Source organism: Ostrea edulis, chromosome 4 (genome assembly GCF_947568905.1).
Source record: "Ostrea edulis chromosome 4, xbOstEdul1.1, whole genome shotgun sequence".
NCBI classification, from domain to species: domain Eukaryota; kingdom Metazoa; phylum Mollusca; class Bivalvia; order Ostreida; family Ostreidae; genus Ostrea; species Ostrea edulis.
Window position 1 is genome coordinate 66420317 of NC_079167.1, and position 15000 is coordinate 66435316.

At 33.9% G+C, this 15000-nt stretch overlaps 2 protein-coding genes across 3 annotated transcripts in view; one reads left to right on the top strand and one right to left on the bottom strand.

Moving 5' to 3' along the window:
- LOC125670870 (zinc finger protein 367-like) overlaps nt 1–4553 on the top strand; it is a 12022-nt gene extending 7469 nt beyond the window's left edge. For both annotated transcript variants that reach the window (XM_048906301.2, XM_056163506.1), the window contains one exon: nt 457–4553. In XM_048906301.2, the coding sequence (XP_048762258.1) occupies nt 457–1054 (598 nt within the window). In that variant the 3' untranslated portion in view covers nt 1055–4553. The remainder of the gene's footprint in view (nt 1–456) is intronic.
- LOC125670867 (translation initiation factor eIF-2B subunit beta-like) overlaps nt 4486–15000 on the bottom strand; it is a 23838-nt gene continuing 13323 nt past the window's right edge. Inside the window, exons 4-13 of the mRNA XM_048906294.2 lie at nt 14305–14353; nt 11820–11879; nt 10569–10618; nt 10174–10270; nt 9630–9689; nt 8614–8747; nt 7690–7750; nt 6769–6828; nt 6543–6679; nt 4486–5254 (exon numbers count right to left, since the gene is read on the bottom strand). Of these exons, the coding sequence (XP_048762251.1) occupies nt 5182–5254; nt 6543–6679; nt 6769–6828; nt 7690–7750; nt 8614–8747; nt 9630–9689; nt 10174–10270; nt 10569–10618; nt 11820–11879; nt 14305–14353 (781 nt within the window). The 3' untranslated portion in view covers nt 4486–5181. The remainder of the gene's footprint in view (nt 5255–6542; nt 6680–6768; nt 6829–7689; nt 7751–8613; nt 8748–9629; nt 9690–10173; nt 10271–10568; nt 10619–11819; nt 11880–14304; nt 14354–15000) is intronic.

Below are 15000 nucleotides of genomic sequence, written 5' to 3' on the forward strand. Positions count from 1 at the left end.
GGTGTAGTATATTATTAAATTAGTACTGACACCTAGTTAACTTCCCTCTGCTGACCTATCGCATCGTAACCAGGAGGTCATGAATTTGAGCCCCGCTCGTGTTAAACCTAAGACGTAAATATAAGTAGTGATTGCTCCTTCGCCAAATGCTTGGCATTTAAAGTGAGAACCACAGGTCTTTCGGATATGGCCTTAACACGGAGGCCCAGTGTCACAGAAGTGTTAGCACATTAAGGAACCCTCACTGCTACGCACAACAAACAACCCCCCCCCCCCCCCCCCATCCCACCCCAAGAGCGAAGCATAGGTCTAAATTTGAGGTGCTTCACCTACAAATGGTGACGTCTCCATATAAGTAAAAAATTCTCAACGGGATGTAAAACAAACAATTAATCTAACAAACCCTCTGCTTACAGAGTAACAAATAATAATATTAGAGGTGTTTTTTTCTTATAGTCAAATCATGTCTCGCCAAGACCGATCCGGGAACAGGGGTAGGAATCGCAAACCAATGAAAAGACTGAGTGATGGCTCGCCTGCTGAAGAATCTCAACCAGAACAAAAAAAATCAGTGGACGACACCGAGCCAAAATACACTACTCCAATCACAAACGAAAATATCCAACCACTAAATAACAACAATAATACCATGTATCAAACTCCCATCAAAGAGGAAATTAAGTACGATCCAATGTCTGTGGACCACTCGACGTATCATCCACCAATTATAGACTATAAGATGCCTCTGTATTATAATGAATATGCACAATACAACAACTATAATAGCATGCAGCCCGCAAGAAACGAATATGAGATGCAATACCCAGTCCCACATGACTATCACATTGATCATAAAGACAATATTCCGCAAGTGGAATTGTACAACAATCCCGAGCCATACAATCACGAGTACACCGTCACGGAACTCCAACCCGTAGCCAGCGTTAAACTGGAACCCAACAGTGAGGAGATCGGAGAAATGACCCTCAGCCAACAGACGGACAAGTGGATCTCTGCCCTGGCACTTGTGGAGTTGTCACATGCCGATCTATAATTACGTCTGCTCACAAATCCAAACAAAGTACTCAAAGACAATTTATATTTTATCTCAAGTAGAGCGATCTTGAAAGTAAGGATACTGATATTTTTCACTTTATTTTTATTGTTATCATGGCATATACAAATATTTTTATATTTAATCAATAGTCCCATCTAACTCATTGCGATTTCATTTAGAATTAATCCAATTTCTATGCATTCCTGACTGATCCTATGAATTCCATGATTATTTGTTGAATTGTTTGTTACTTATATCTATGTTAGGTACTGCTTGTAGTCAGACTGAAGAGCAAGTCTCTGCCTTCCATAAACTGATAAATCAATTAGCTGGAATGAATATACACTATGCAAGACCAATTATGAAGAATTCATGTGAAGGAGAATGTTTAAATAGAATTTTATGACAATCTCAAACTGTGATCTTTTAAAGGTATAGGGTCTAAGATATTGGTGAAATTTTGCATGTTCCAAAAAGGTGGCGAAATTTAAGATCATAACTAGAAAATCACACAAAGTTCTTCAGAATGTTTACAAACACATTGGATAACGATAGTAATTACAAAATAATTCCCTGTTCTCATTTGCCTAAACTGTTACCCTGTTGATTTTGCATCTCTTATGTTTGTGTGTAGCCACCAATCAGTGGGGTACAGGTTTCATATATTGTCATCCAGACAAAAATTTTATATAGGGCTAAAACGTCAAAATGACTTCAATTTCAAAGCACTGCAGCTATAGATAACTCATAATTAATACTACAAATTTGTTTTTTGGAGTTCTTGCAAAATTTTGTGATGTCATTTTTGAGATAAAAGATAGACCCTATGCCTTTAAGGGGAAATTGTAAATGAATGTAAAATGTGGAATTAATGCATTTTATTTCAATCTTTTGTTCTTGTAAACAAAATAAGTTTATCAGAATTTTTCTGTACGAAATTTTTTTTTGGGGGGGGGGGGTTGCAATTTTTAGATTTGTTATACAATTCTTTAAACAAACTTTGATGAAGATATTCATATTATTAATTTTATTTCACTGCAGAGAGAATTAAGCAATGTTTTTGGGGTGGGGGGTGGGGTGGGGTTTAATTAAGCAATGTTGACTGATAATAAAAACTTTGCTGGCTTTGACATAAATGTAGATGTTTCAACACTAACATATAGCAAATAAAATTAGTATTGTCAGCTATTCTATGCAATTAGCTGTGTGCCTTCAGTGTAGTATTGTATAATCTGCATGGTAAATACGTATATGCATACAATCAAATGTATAACCAATGCGGGCAATTTTTGTCCAAACAGTATATACCAGAAATCCGAACCATTCTTTTGCATTTATTATACTTTTAATATTAGAGTTTTGTTATATGTGTGCGATTGTTATATTCATCTGTCATTATGCTAAGAGAACAAAGAATTTTAACTGCCGTCCAATTTCATCATTCAGTCATCTTGTCATATGCCATGGGAACAAATGAGCGTTGATTCAAGTGAACTTTATATATGTGACATATTTGCCATCAGAATTACAAAAACAGCTGAGAATTTGTTTGCAAGATATAATTATGATGAAATGTACAAGCGCTATTTGACAGTGACAGCTGTTACAATACACCCCCCCTTTTTTTGAGCTACAGTAGTAGTGTCAGTTACTGGTGATAATTAGTGACTACTTAACGACACGTGTAACAAAGACAGGTACCAAAATATTTTTCCGATCATTGTATAGTGTATTGCTGATAAATGTAAATAATATATTACTGCTTCACTAACCAATGATTAAAAGTGTGAGTGTGTGCAATTTCTTTAATATTTGTTTTATATTTTCGTAGTTTTCTTGAAAGCTTCAGATTTTTAAGGGGTCTGTATGATAAATGTCTACTATCAACAACAGAATTCAATCCAAATGCATTTTTATATTTCTACTTTTGAAAGCAGAACTTCGATACTTGGATATGAAAATTTATTATTAACTTTTAAGAATTTTCCTTGTTGATTTTTTGAAAGAGTTTATATTTTCAGCAAAAGGATCAAACTGTATGTGTGTTCCCACTAATTATGTTTAAAGAGTTTATGAAAAACATGTATAGATGTTAAATGGCCAATTGTATATTTGATTTTTGTTTGTCATTAAACATATCTAGAGGTGATGCGATAATTTTACTCGCTGTTACAGTTTTTCTGTTTCCATACCCGTTTCTTAACAATTATTTGGTAGCTCCCAGGATTGTTAACATTGAAATGAAATCCTTTGAAGTCTCCTCTACATATACATGCATTTGTCATCTTATTTCACTTTGTTAAAAACAGGGTTTTACTGAAGAAGTTGAGATTTTTTGAAAGTTTGTTTTGTGTGATGGTAGTTGTTGAAGTCTGTGATAAATAAATTTAATGGAATATTGTTATATTTGAGAATGCATTTTAAAAGTGGTTGTGTTCAAGATTCTTCCCTCCAGAATACCTGTACATTCCAAAGATTAAAGAATTTTTTAAGTTACTTGGTAATTTAAGTCAGAATTTAGCCTGAACTTTTCAATAAAAATGTTTTCATTTTCAAAAGGTCTGAATCAGTGATACTTTCAATAACATTTGATTTGCACCCAGTAGATTTGTAAAATAAGTGTTTATCATGATTTGAGGTTCACAAAAAGTTGAAGCTAAATTCATGAAAGCAATTGCAATGCTGCTGTACTTTTCCAAAAAAAAGGGGGGAAACATTTTTGTAAAAATTATCAGGCAATTTGTTATGGGACCCATTATGATGTGTATTTCATATTGCAACACTTGTCTTAGTTATAAACCTTATGATATTTTGAACTGTTTCTATTGATCTGAATTTTTCTTTTTGCCCTCATTCTGAAATTCGTTCATTTTATAAATCTTGCAATATTTCATTCCGACCATATAATTGTGTATTGTGTACATACATACATACAATGTATGCATCATTAAGCAAAGCAATACACTGTAATTTTCCTTAGTTCTTGTGTTCAATGCAATGGTTTAATACAATTCTCACACAAATGGATAATTACTTATGTTTCCATACCAAATTTATGCAAAACATTTTCACAACTTGGTATGTACATTTTTGAATTTTTGGTGGTGTGGTTTATTTACCATAACAGATAGATATAGACTTGACAAATTGTCTCGATATCACATTGTTTGAAACAACAATACTTTTGGAATTTTCCCCCAAATTTTATGACGAGACCTTTGTTTTATGCATCAATATTAAACCAAATGCAGAGCACAAATCCCTCTTCTATATTTGTGTGTTATTATATCACCTTGTAGTTTGTTACTGACATAGATAAGGTTTGCAGGTTTTCTGTCCTTTTTTTTTGTGGTGTTGATTATTAATTAATCATAGTGCTGTTTATTCCACAAATTTCCTTTTCAATTCATAATCCATAACAACAATCCTGACTTTTGATAACTTTTTATTTCATGAATTTTATACAGACTTTAAAAAATAAATTATTTAAACCTGACTTGTGAGATTTTCTTGTCACTGAGTGGAATATACACAGGTAGTGCTTCTAGATGAAGGAGGAGTTATGTCTATATTGTGTTTATACATCTCTACAATCAGCTGATTCGTGCCAGAACTGAACAAGGAAATGATGCCAGTATTATTCAACAGCCATGTTCAACTTCATACCAGGACATTAAAGTTTATTTTTGTAGTCAGTTCCGGTACGATTAAAAGAGGAAATTCAATACATCCTTCACTTTAACCTCTTTCTCTGCCACAACACTTAAACATGCACAACATATTCTATTTCCCAGTTATCACATTTTTACACAAATTTTGCTCTATTTTAAAATAAAGCATCATTATATATTTTTAAAATCTGCTTCAAAACTTAAAGTGCATGCTAGGAAAATGGTCAAATTTCTGTTTCTGACACTGAAAAAGGCATTGTGTCAGTAATCTACAGTTAATGTTAAATCCGTTCACATACTCAATACAATGACCTAGTGTAGTGAATTATATGAGCAGATTAAAGATTGATTTTAATTAGAATGTGAAAAAGAATGCTAGTCACATTAAAAAAATTGTACAGATTTAATGTACACCTAAATTCTCATAACTCAACCACTGCCACAGGCTTTGATTCAAAGTTCATGGTCGTCCGGATGATAAAATTCGCTCAGAAGTCTGTACACATACGAGGGAGCATTTCCACCTCTACAAAGAGGAATAAACTAGTGCATTATTTTAAAACAAATTCATAAAGGTTTAAATGATATACATGTACAGAATCGTATATAAAAATATCAAATATACAGTTGAAATTGAACAGTGTACCTAATATTCATAATTGCAACAAAAGCAAATGTTTACTTGGGTTTCTGTCCAGAGCTGATAATTTTTATTTTAAAAAAAAAAAATGAAGTACACAATTTGTACAAAATCTGCAGGTTGAGCTATACTCAACCTATCCTGTTATACAATCCCCCAGTGGCCGAGAGGTTAGAACGTTCGCCCTGCATGTGGAAGGCCGGGGTTCAAATCCCGGCCGCGACAGACCTAAGTTGTTAAAACAGGTAGTGACATCAGGTGTGAATGTCACAGGTCCTCGGAGATTACCTTAAAAATGGATGACCCGTGTCACAGTACATGTGGCAGGCTAAAGAACTCTCACTGCTCAATGGCCTTAAGCACGGAGCATAGGCCTAAATTTGAAGCCCTTCAGTTCACCGGTCTTGGTGACGTCTCCATATGAGTGAAAAATTCTCGAGCGAGACGTTAAGCAAGATACAATCAATCGATCTCTTTGTGATTTATCTAGTGACTTCAACCGATTTAGATAATGAAGTGCTAAATATGAAGTCCAGTGGCGGATTTAAGGGGGTGGGGGCTGTCCTAATTTTCAAATTCAAGGTAAATCATGGTGTCTTGTTTAGAAAAACAATAAAAAAAAAAAAGCAATCGTTTTTTCCACTTTCAAGTAAATAAATGACAAGATCTTTTGTTTTATTATTACTTTTACTAGGAGAACTTATATTTTATTCCAAAACACCCTTAAAATTTGTGTCATTTTACCAATTTCACCTCATTTAAAATGACAGAATATTGTCAAAATGACCACATAGGAGACATATTTCAAGCCTTATAAAATCCAGGAGCCCCCCCCCCCCCCTTAACTTCAATTCCTGGAACACCCCCCCCCCCCCCCCCAAGTCTCAGTTGAACAAATCCAAAGTCAATCCCAGTCATCATCTCATTGTATCCCTGAACTTCTGACAACAAATGTATAAATATCATCCTGTGAACGATATCTACTTCCATATTGAATATGAAATGAAGTCTGTGGGTTAAAGAACACTGAATGTATGACATTACTACAAAATGATGATGGATAGACAGACATACAAAAGGGTACAGTGATTACTGTGGGGCTCTAATTAATTTAAAAAAAATATCCTTGTATTGTAAGGGACAGAAATTTAATAAAAAGCAGTTTTTCACTTACATGTTAGATACATATAGCGTGACTAACTCGGGTGGGACATAGTCAAACACAGGGTTATCTATCTGGACTTTAGAGGCTATTGTTCCTTCTTCAAAATTCATCACATCCTTAGGGCTCACAAACTTGTTAAATGCACCCTGAAATTGGAAAACAAATAGTAGTGTAAACCACACAGATTCAGTTTCTTAAAGAGAGACAACTCCTGCATGGTTTGCTTATTTCTTACCTGGTCATATGAACACAGATATTGTGGTGATAATTTAAACATTGCTGCACAAACCAATAGCTGTAAAAAAAAATAATAATAATAATAATAATGACACAGATTTATACACCATATGCACAGTACATATCTGGTATATACATATTCATTATCTTATCAATTCTGTTGTAGAATTTTTACTTCAAGATGGCATACTTTGAATTATGTCATACAAGTTTATATACATGTATATGGGTAAGAATTACGTATCTAAATCAACATATGAAACCAGCTTCTTAGTTTGATGAGAACCTGTCAAAATCAGTAATGAACAGCTGTAGCTGTTCTCTCAATGAGTCCTCCCTTCCCATCCTATACATCCTCAGAGTGTAGCTAATCTCTCAATGAAGCCTCCCACCCCATCCAAAACATCTCCAGAGTGTAGCTGTTCTCTCAATGAAGCCTCCCTCCCCATCCAAAACATCCCTAGAGTGTAACTGTTCTCTAAATGAAGCCTCCCTCCCCATCCTATACATCCTCAGTGTCCTAAATTAAATGTACTTTGAAAGCATCGCGGCACACCCTCTAATCAAAAGATATTTTTGTGCTGACCTTGCAATAAGATAGGAACATACCTAAATGCATTAAACAGAGCATATCTTGCCAGTTACTGGTGCACAAAATGTAAGCCAAATGCTGTATCTGAACCAGGAGTGGGAAGAGATTTTGTGAGCATGTTTGTTTTGAATTTCATGTGTTGTAAGGAGAGAAGAGATTTAATACGACTTAAATCCTGTCCTTGGATTCAGACCGTTAAACATGGTGATTCCTGTAAAACATCCCAACAATGCTTAAATCAAAGCATATGCTACAATTAATTGCACTTAGCAGGCTCTGGGACTGAAAGTATTTTAAGATTTAACAAATTATCCCTAACAGACTTACAGGAACTGAATAGTGTTTTGCTGCCAGTGCAATTGCATGAGATCCATTTACTGCTTTTAATCTACAAAAAACAGAGCACAAATTTATCCATCAAATAATTACTACTGTAATGGCATCATGTCGAGAATTTTTCAGAACTTGAATGATTGCTTTAAAGTGTGTCAGTTAGATATCAAATTTACATTCATCTTGATGTTGAAGCAGCCATGTGAGCTGTATGTCTAGTTCTCTGACACCATGTTCAACCAAGTTTAAAAGAACTGATTCACAATTTTCCCCAAAATTTTGTTTTTCAATCAAAATCTTCTGTCCAATGTTTAAAAGGTTTCACACAAAAACCATGACAGAAGTTCACTACAGAAAGTTGATCATTAGTTGTGACAACAAAGATTAAGGTATATTATTGTTTACAAAGTTTTGAAAATGTATGGTTATTGATCTGAGTTTATGATGTACAGTTGATCTTCAGTATCTTGAACGATATCTGGAATACATATACATGTACCATGGATATGTCGAAGTGATTCGGAAGTCTCAACCACTTATTCTTTATGTATTTCATCCTCAACATCTCGAATCCTCGGATATCTCAAAGATTTTTCTCGGTCCCATCGAGTTCGAGATAATGAGTTTTGACTGTATATAACATTTCAAGTATTCTTTACGGTAGATAAAATGTGTCATTTAAAAGATCAATTTGTGTCCGCGCCCTTATCCTTCAATTGAGAAGGTCCAAATTGTGGCTGTCAACTTTAAATAAGTTATATTTCTAATATTTAACATTAAAAAATGAAAATAATTTTTTGAAAAAATGTGAACCAGTCCCTTTAAATAGAAACAAAATCACAAAAAAATCTCATCTGGTGCAAAGAATTTAAAAATGCTCTGTTTAGAGGGAGTAATACACATGTAATTTTAACTTACCCTCCATTCGCCATCACTGTGTGGGTTCCAATAATGACTTTATTGACCCTGGACATGATGGCAAAAACAGCTGAGTCATTGATAACCGTGGTCTCTATGCTGGCTCTTGCCAAACTCATGGCTAGTTCCTGACCCTGTTAAAAAAAAGAATCTTAATGTAAATATCTTTGATATGCAAAATTCACTACATCTAATCATAAATGAAACAGGGGAAAAGAACCAGCCACAGTTTCAAATGTTTTTGTTCATTTTTCTGTTGGTATAAACGGGGTACTGTAAAATCATTCATTTTCAAGAGGGATGTGTGTGTACATAATTACTGTTTTCCAATTTTAATCCCCCATGAACAAGAAAAACTGAACTACAATACTTCACAAGAACATGCTACTTTCTAATTTTCTACAACCGTGAGAAATTTTCTTAACAAAATACTTATACAGAGTTTCATGATCTCTATAAAAAAAACCATAATAACTCAATTACGCTTTTGTTATGATCTAAATCAACAAGTTCACCACAAGAAGTTTTAGACCTGGACATTTTATTTCATTATCCTTATCTTGAACACCAGATATGGACCTAAACTTATGTACCGGGTAGTACCAGAATTCAGCAAGATTCATGAAGTCTGAGCAACATCAACAGGATTAGGGTTTTTCTAGGTTTACTGAACAACATCAGCAGAATTAGGGGTTTTAAAAATACTGTTGCAGTAAAATTCATATCTGACAGTTTAGGAGATACAGTAATTCAAATTAATCTGCAATTGAATACAATAATGAAATTTCTTATACATGTATTCAGTTAGAATTCTATTCATCTATTCTCTCCCTCTCTCTAGTAGAATAGAAAATCCTCAGTCATGAAACTGACATACATGTACATGCACTCTACATGTATGCACTATCAAAATTATGACTCTCAAAAAATATTCTTTGCATAAAAATTTTGGAGATTGAAAATCATTTTATTATGCTGTAAATATAATTGTATTAAACATTAATATTTATACATACATGGAAAAATGGAGCACATTCAACCACAATCACTTGAAACTTTCTTTTCTTTGCAGCTTTCTGTAAATCAAATACAAATTATATGAAAATTATGACCTTAAGTAACTGTGTTAGTTTTTCTCCATTAGTTTCACTGTGTGTATCCTCCATTGTCGCAGTCATAAATACAAATTTTTAAAAAATTACAATAAAGAATTCCACCAGAAATATCCAATTCATAGTTATTGTTGTGAGTGGCATTCTGACTTTGAAGATTTCTAAATATGTATAAATGACCCTCATAATTATAGGTAAACTGCAGAAAAGTGGAGTGTTCCACATCCATAAAAAGTAGAGTGTTCCACATCCATAAAATTGGCAGAACCTTTTGTGGAATCGTAGTGGATTTTTTTTTTCCTTTCCAAAATTGTAGTAAAGCAGTCAGCAGAAACGTTAAAAGTCATATTTCATTAAAGTGTACATCAGCCCTTACCATCAGATGAATGTATCACTTCAACACCAGCTTTGTAAAACCTCATTAAGAAGAATTCAACTTTTATTTCACCTTTAGAAATGCTTCCACAGTTCTTGACTTTCCTGCCGTTAGTATGACCTCGTTAGCATGGATATGTTCTAAGGCTTGACCAGCGATATTGTCTGCACTGAAAAGTACATTCATGTATTATTAGGAGGGAGAGGAATTTTAAGATTTGGCAGGAATACACAAAAAAATTCTTGAACGATTTTATTCCCCAACAACAAGGGTACAATTCTATGTCATTTTGAAATATACAAGCATCCTCCTGCAGAGCGAGTCCATGCTTAAACACAGCACGACCTTGGAGACAAGGACAGAGACACAAAATGGAATTTTTAAAGGTTTACATGATTCATGGGATTTTTTCAAATTATGACCCCTGCAACAAGATAAAACAGTCATTCTCGTTCCATTCATCTTACCTGTTTTCCAGTTCTATAATAAGTTCATTTATCGCATCTAAAACTGCGGCCTGAAATAAAAACAACTTTTAGAAGTCGCAGAATATCCTCCATCTGTATAATGGAGTAGATTTTGGAGTAGAGAAAACAAAGGAAAATATTTCCTAAATTGATTTTATATTTAAATGAAGAAAACACCATAATGAAAAAAGTGGCATGTATCTTATAGAAGCCACTCAGAGCACTCAAGATACTTTTCCATTGCATCTGAAATATCTCAGTTTTTTTTACCAACTCTGAAATAATGATACCAGTACGGTTGAGACAATATGTCGAAATATTGATAAAATCAAAATAAATACTCAAAACAGACATATTTTGTTTTAAATTCTAGGTTTATCTATGCAAAGATTGCTTTTGCCATGGTAACTTAATGTTTCAAGATAGTGATCAGACTTGTTGATAACGGCCCTTAAATAATTTAGTGCTAGATTAAAGTATGAACTCTAGAGAAAAATTCCTCAAAATAATAGATTGTCATTAAGATTTTACAGCCAATCAACGATAATAGATTGTCATTAAGATTTTACAGCCAATCAACGATAATAGATTGTCATTAAGATTTTACAGCCAATCAACGATAATAGATTGTCATTAAGATTTTACAGCCAATCAACGATAATAGATTGTCATTAAGATTTTACAGCCAATCAACGATAATAGATTGTCATTAAGATTTTACAGCCAATCAACGATAATAGATTGTCATTAAGATTTTACAGCCAATCAACGATAATAGATTGTCATTAAGATTTTACAGCCAATCAACGATAATAGATTGTCATTAAGATTTTACAGCCAATCAACGATAATAGATTGTCATTAAGATTTTACAGCCAATCAACGATGAAAGCTAATTGGCAATCATGATGTCTTTCTTTACAAGTCTGTGATAAAGTTCTTCTGTAAAAGAACAACTATGTCATGTCTTTTCATGATGACGATAAACAATATTGGATAAGATAGAAACGACTCCAGGATTACCATGATACACATTGTATAAAGACAGCTACATGTATATCAAAACACGTACCAATAACGATGAAAATTGTATCATGCAAGCCCTACCATCCAGTGTGACACAGCTTATCATAGACAAATTCCAATCTACATCAATTTCCCTGCCAAATTAAGTATGTTTACAGTATAAACTAGGAGATAACTCTCAGCAGATTTCATGCATCTGCACCCAGCATACCGTTGATATCATACCTTTAGATTTGGGACAGGTCGACTGAAGTCGTCTATCTGGCCCTCAGCCAACAACATTTTCTGTAAATGTAGAGTGTAAATCATTAATTCAGTTACATAAATTGAGTTTATAAGCATGATGAAAATCAGTCCCATTTCAAAATAGAAAACAATAGCCGAGTTCAACTTTGTTGCAACTCGGCTAACAAGACTGGTACATTCTGTACCCCCTGATTATTACAAGACTGGTACATTCTGTACCCCCTGATTATTACAAGACTTTCAATATACCAGTATTGATTGATTCATGACAGTAAAAAGAATTCAAAAACACTTATTTTTCCTTTCCATGTTTCAAAATATTTTAGTAAAGTCCTGTCTTGCATATTCAGTGTTAAGGAACTGTCCTAACTTTTATCCCCCCCCCCCCCCCCCCCCCCCTCACCTTTAACGGATACATCCAGAACTGGATGTCTATGTTTCATATAACGAGCAATGTTCACTCTGCGAAATACACCTGTCCTATGTATTTAGTAATGCAGTATTAATCAGATCAAATAAACTATTTTTTTAAATCAAAAATTGGCTCTGTCAGAGTTCTTTTGACACTTTCTCTAATATTAGAGAGTATCAATAAAATTTGTTTTAAGATGGTTTTGTTAAATCTCAAATTGAAGAAAGATTTCCTTTCTACTAAAGTACAACCAGAGACATTTATAACAGAGATTAGCAACTTCCCCAAGTCTAATATTATTACATGGTCCCGTTTTTCTGTAAAAATGCACACCCTGCTTTAAATGATGTATACCATATTTATAATGAAAGATATAAAGTATAAACTTTCCAAAGCCTATCACAAAAACATTCAAGACACAGTATTTTCAGAAGGTGTTTAACTTTAAAATAAATTGAAAGTGAAGTTTCAAAAGGCGACACACGATCCAATCTTGCAAAAAGCGGCGAGATTTAAAGAAATCTTTACGATTTACCTCATTTTTTGTTAATAGCATATTTCTTGATCATCAAATAATTTCAAAACTTGTAACATTCGATTCCAAATGATACGAGTGAAATAAACTTAAATCAACATCAATTTATAAAACCAACCAATAGGAATTAACAAGTTAAAGGTGGGACCGTCACACATTCTAAGCAGTAAACATGCCGTTGTAGGAATAGCTTATCTCTGTTATATATGTCTAGGCATCTTCCTCTCATCATAGGAAACATATGCATCAGATTTGATTATCCTAGCCTTATTCTTTTTATTCTTCTCACAAGGAGCTGATGTATTGTATGACCAGACAGACAACAGACAGACACAGATAAACACTGCATCATACCACAACACAACCAGTCTATGTTGGTTGAATATGTATATCCAGTTTGATTATCCTTGCCTTACTAGTACTCTTTCTAACTTTTTTGTGCTTATAAGTTTAACCCTGACCTTTGACCTTAAAAAGCAATAAGCTTCTTTCAAGTCTAATAATTGGGGCCATGTTTACCAAGTTTGATTATCATAGTCTAGAGAGTGCTGTTTTCATCTGACCTACAAGGTTCTGAGGGACAGACAGACAAATGGATGTGCAGACAGATGGACAGGTGCACTTTGTTATATGATAATACAACTCATCTATGATGGACATATCAAAAATGTATTTCTGAGAACCGAATACTTTTCAAATGACCTATGGTCCTACAGGGGATGCAAAATTACAGCTTATACCTACAAATCATAATTCCAGTCCAGTGACCTTGATATATTCTATATGACCTTCAATCAGAATCATGACACTTTTGATTGTAAGAGACCTTTGTGTTAAAGTTTTACATAAGACACAACAGTTGTTTTAAACTTGCAGAAAGCTGGTATATGTAAAAGAGCTAAATGCTACCCTCACTGTCAAGTGCACAGTGGGTGTGATGCAGCATAATTTATGCATTAGTCAGAGCACCTGTATGTGTGCCATTAAGACCAATTCTGTCCATGTACCACTCGAACTCGAGCTTGAAATGCATTCCCACCACATGAAGCATAACGAGGTGTATCATATAAACAAGTTTCCTTTACTTTATTGCAAGAAAATGAAAACAAATCTAGTAAAATGCAGGTCAGCTACAAAAGATGAGAACAAGTTTACATTCTGCCCTTAACTAGAGTCTTTAAAGTGCAAAACATACTCCAGATGCAGCATTCTGACCATACATTAGATAAAATATTCAGAGATGTTCTATAGAACAAGTTTGGTGTTTATAACAGTATTCCATTTGTGGTAAGGTGAGCACAAACTAGAGACTTCTGACATGCAGACGGGTGGTTAGACAGATGGAGAGAGAAATATATTTACAGTATACCTGACAATTCATTAGGGAGAGGTGTGATAATTACCAGTATACACATAAACCCTCACATTCACAGTACACCCTCTCCATTACTTAGGGAGGGTGAAGTATGATGACTTCCTTCACAATCATTTTAAATCAATGTCAGAATCAGACTTACATGTAAAGATTCTTGTGGGTCCCCTTCCTCAGACTTTCCTCTCAGAGCACTAAACATCAAAAGAAAACCATGGGTATGTATTACACATCATTATAATGCAGCTCCTAGAGTTCTCACGATGGTATACTGATTATATACATGTAAACATTCCATGGAAATTACACCACTAAATATATTTTTCAGCACAAACTTCATCATCAATCAAAAATGATGATTCTTAAACATCAAACTGTATTTGAATTAGTAATTTTATTATCTATGATTTGCTGTTTTTACAACACAGAAAACAGAAATGTATTTTCACACAGATTTGGATTTCATCAACATGATGTGCAGTATAATTAAGAAATGAACACCACTTTTTAGCTGTTCATGGTCAATATGAACGGATTTGGATTTGAGGCAAATTCTGTGAATTGCGCTAGCGATTCACAGAGAATTTGCCTCAAATCCAAATCCGTTCATATTGACCATGAACAGTTCAAAAGTGATGTTCATTTCTTATATTTATATTCATTTACTTAATCACCATTTGTTTACGTTGCTTGTCTAAGTCAGGAAATATTTTGTTGCATTAAACGAACTCCTGAGATCCACCTATGTCACAATCATATTGTGACATACGTCAAAACATAGACATGATGTCACACTTCGTCTCACCCTGTCTTTTATCAACATTGCACAGTGCACTGTATT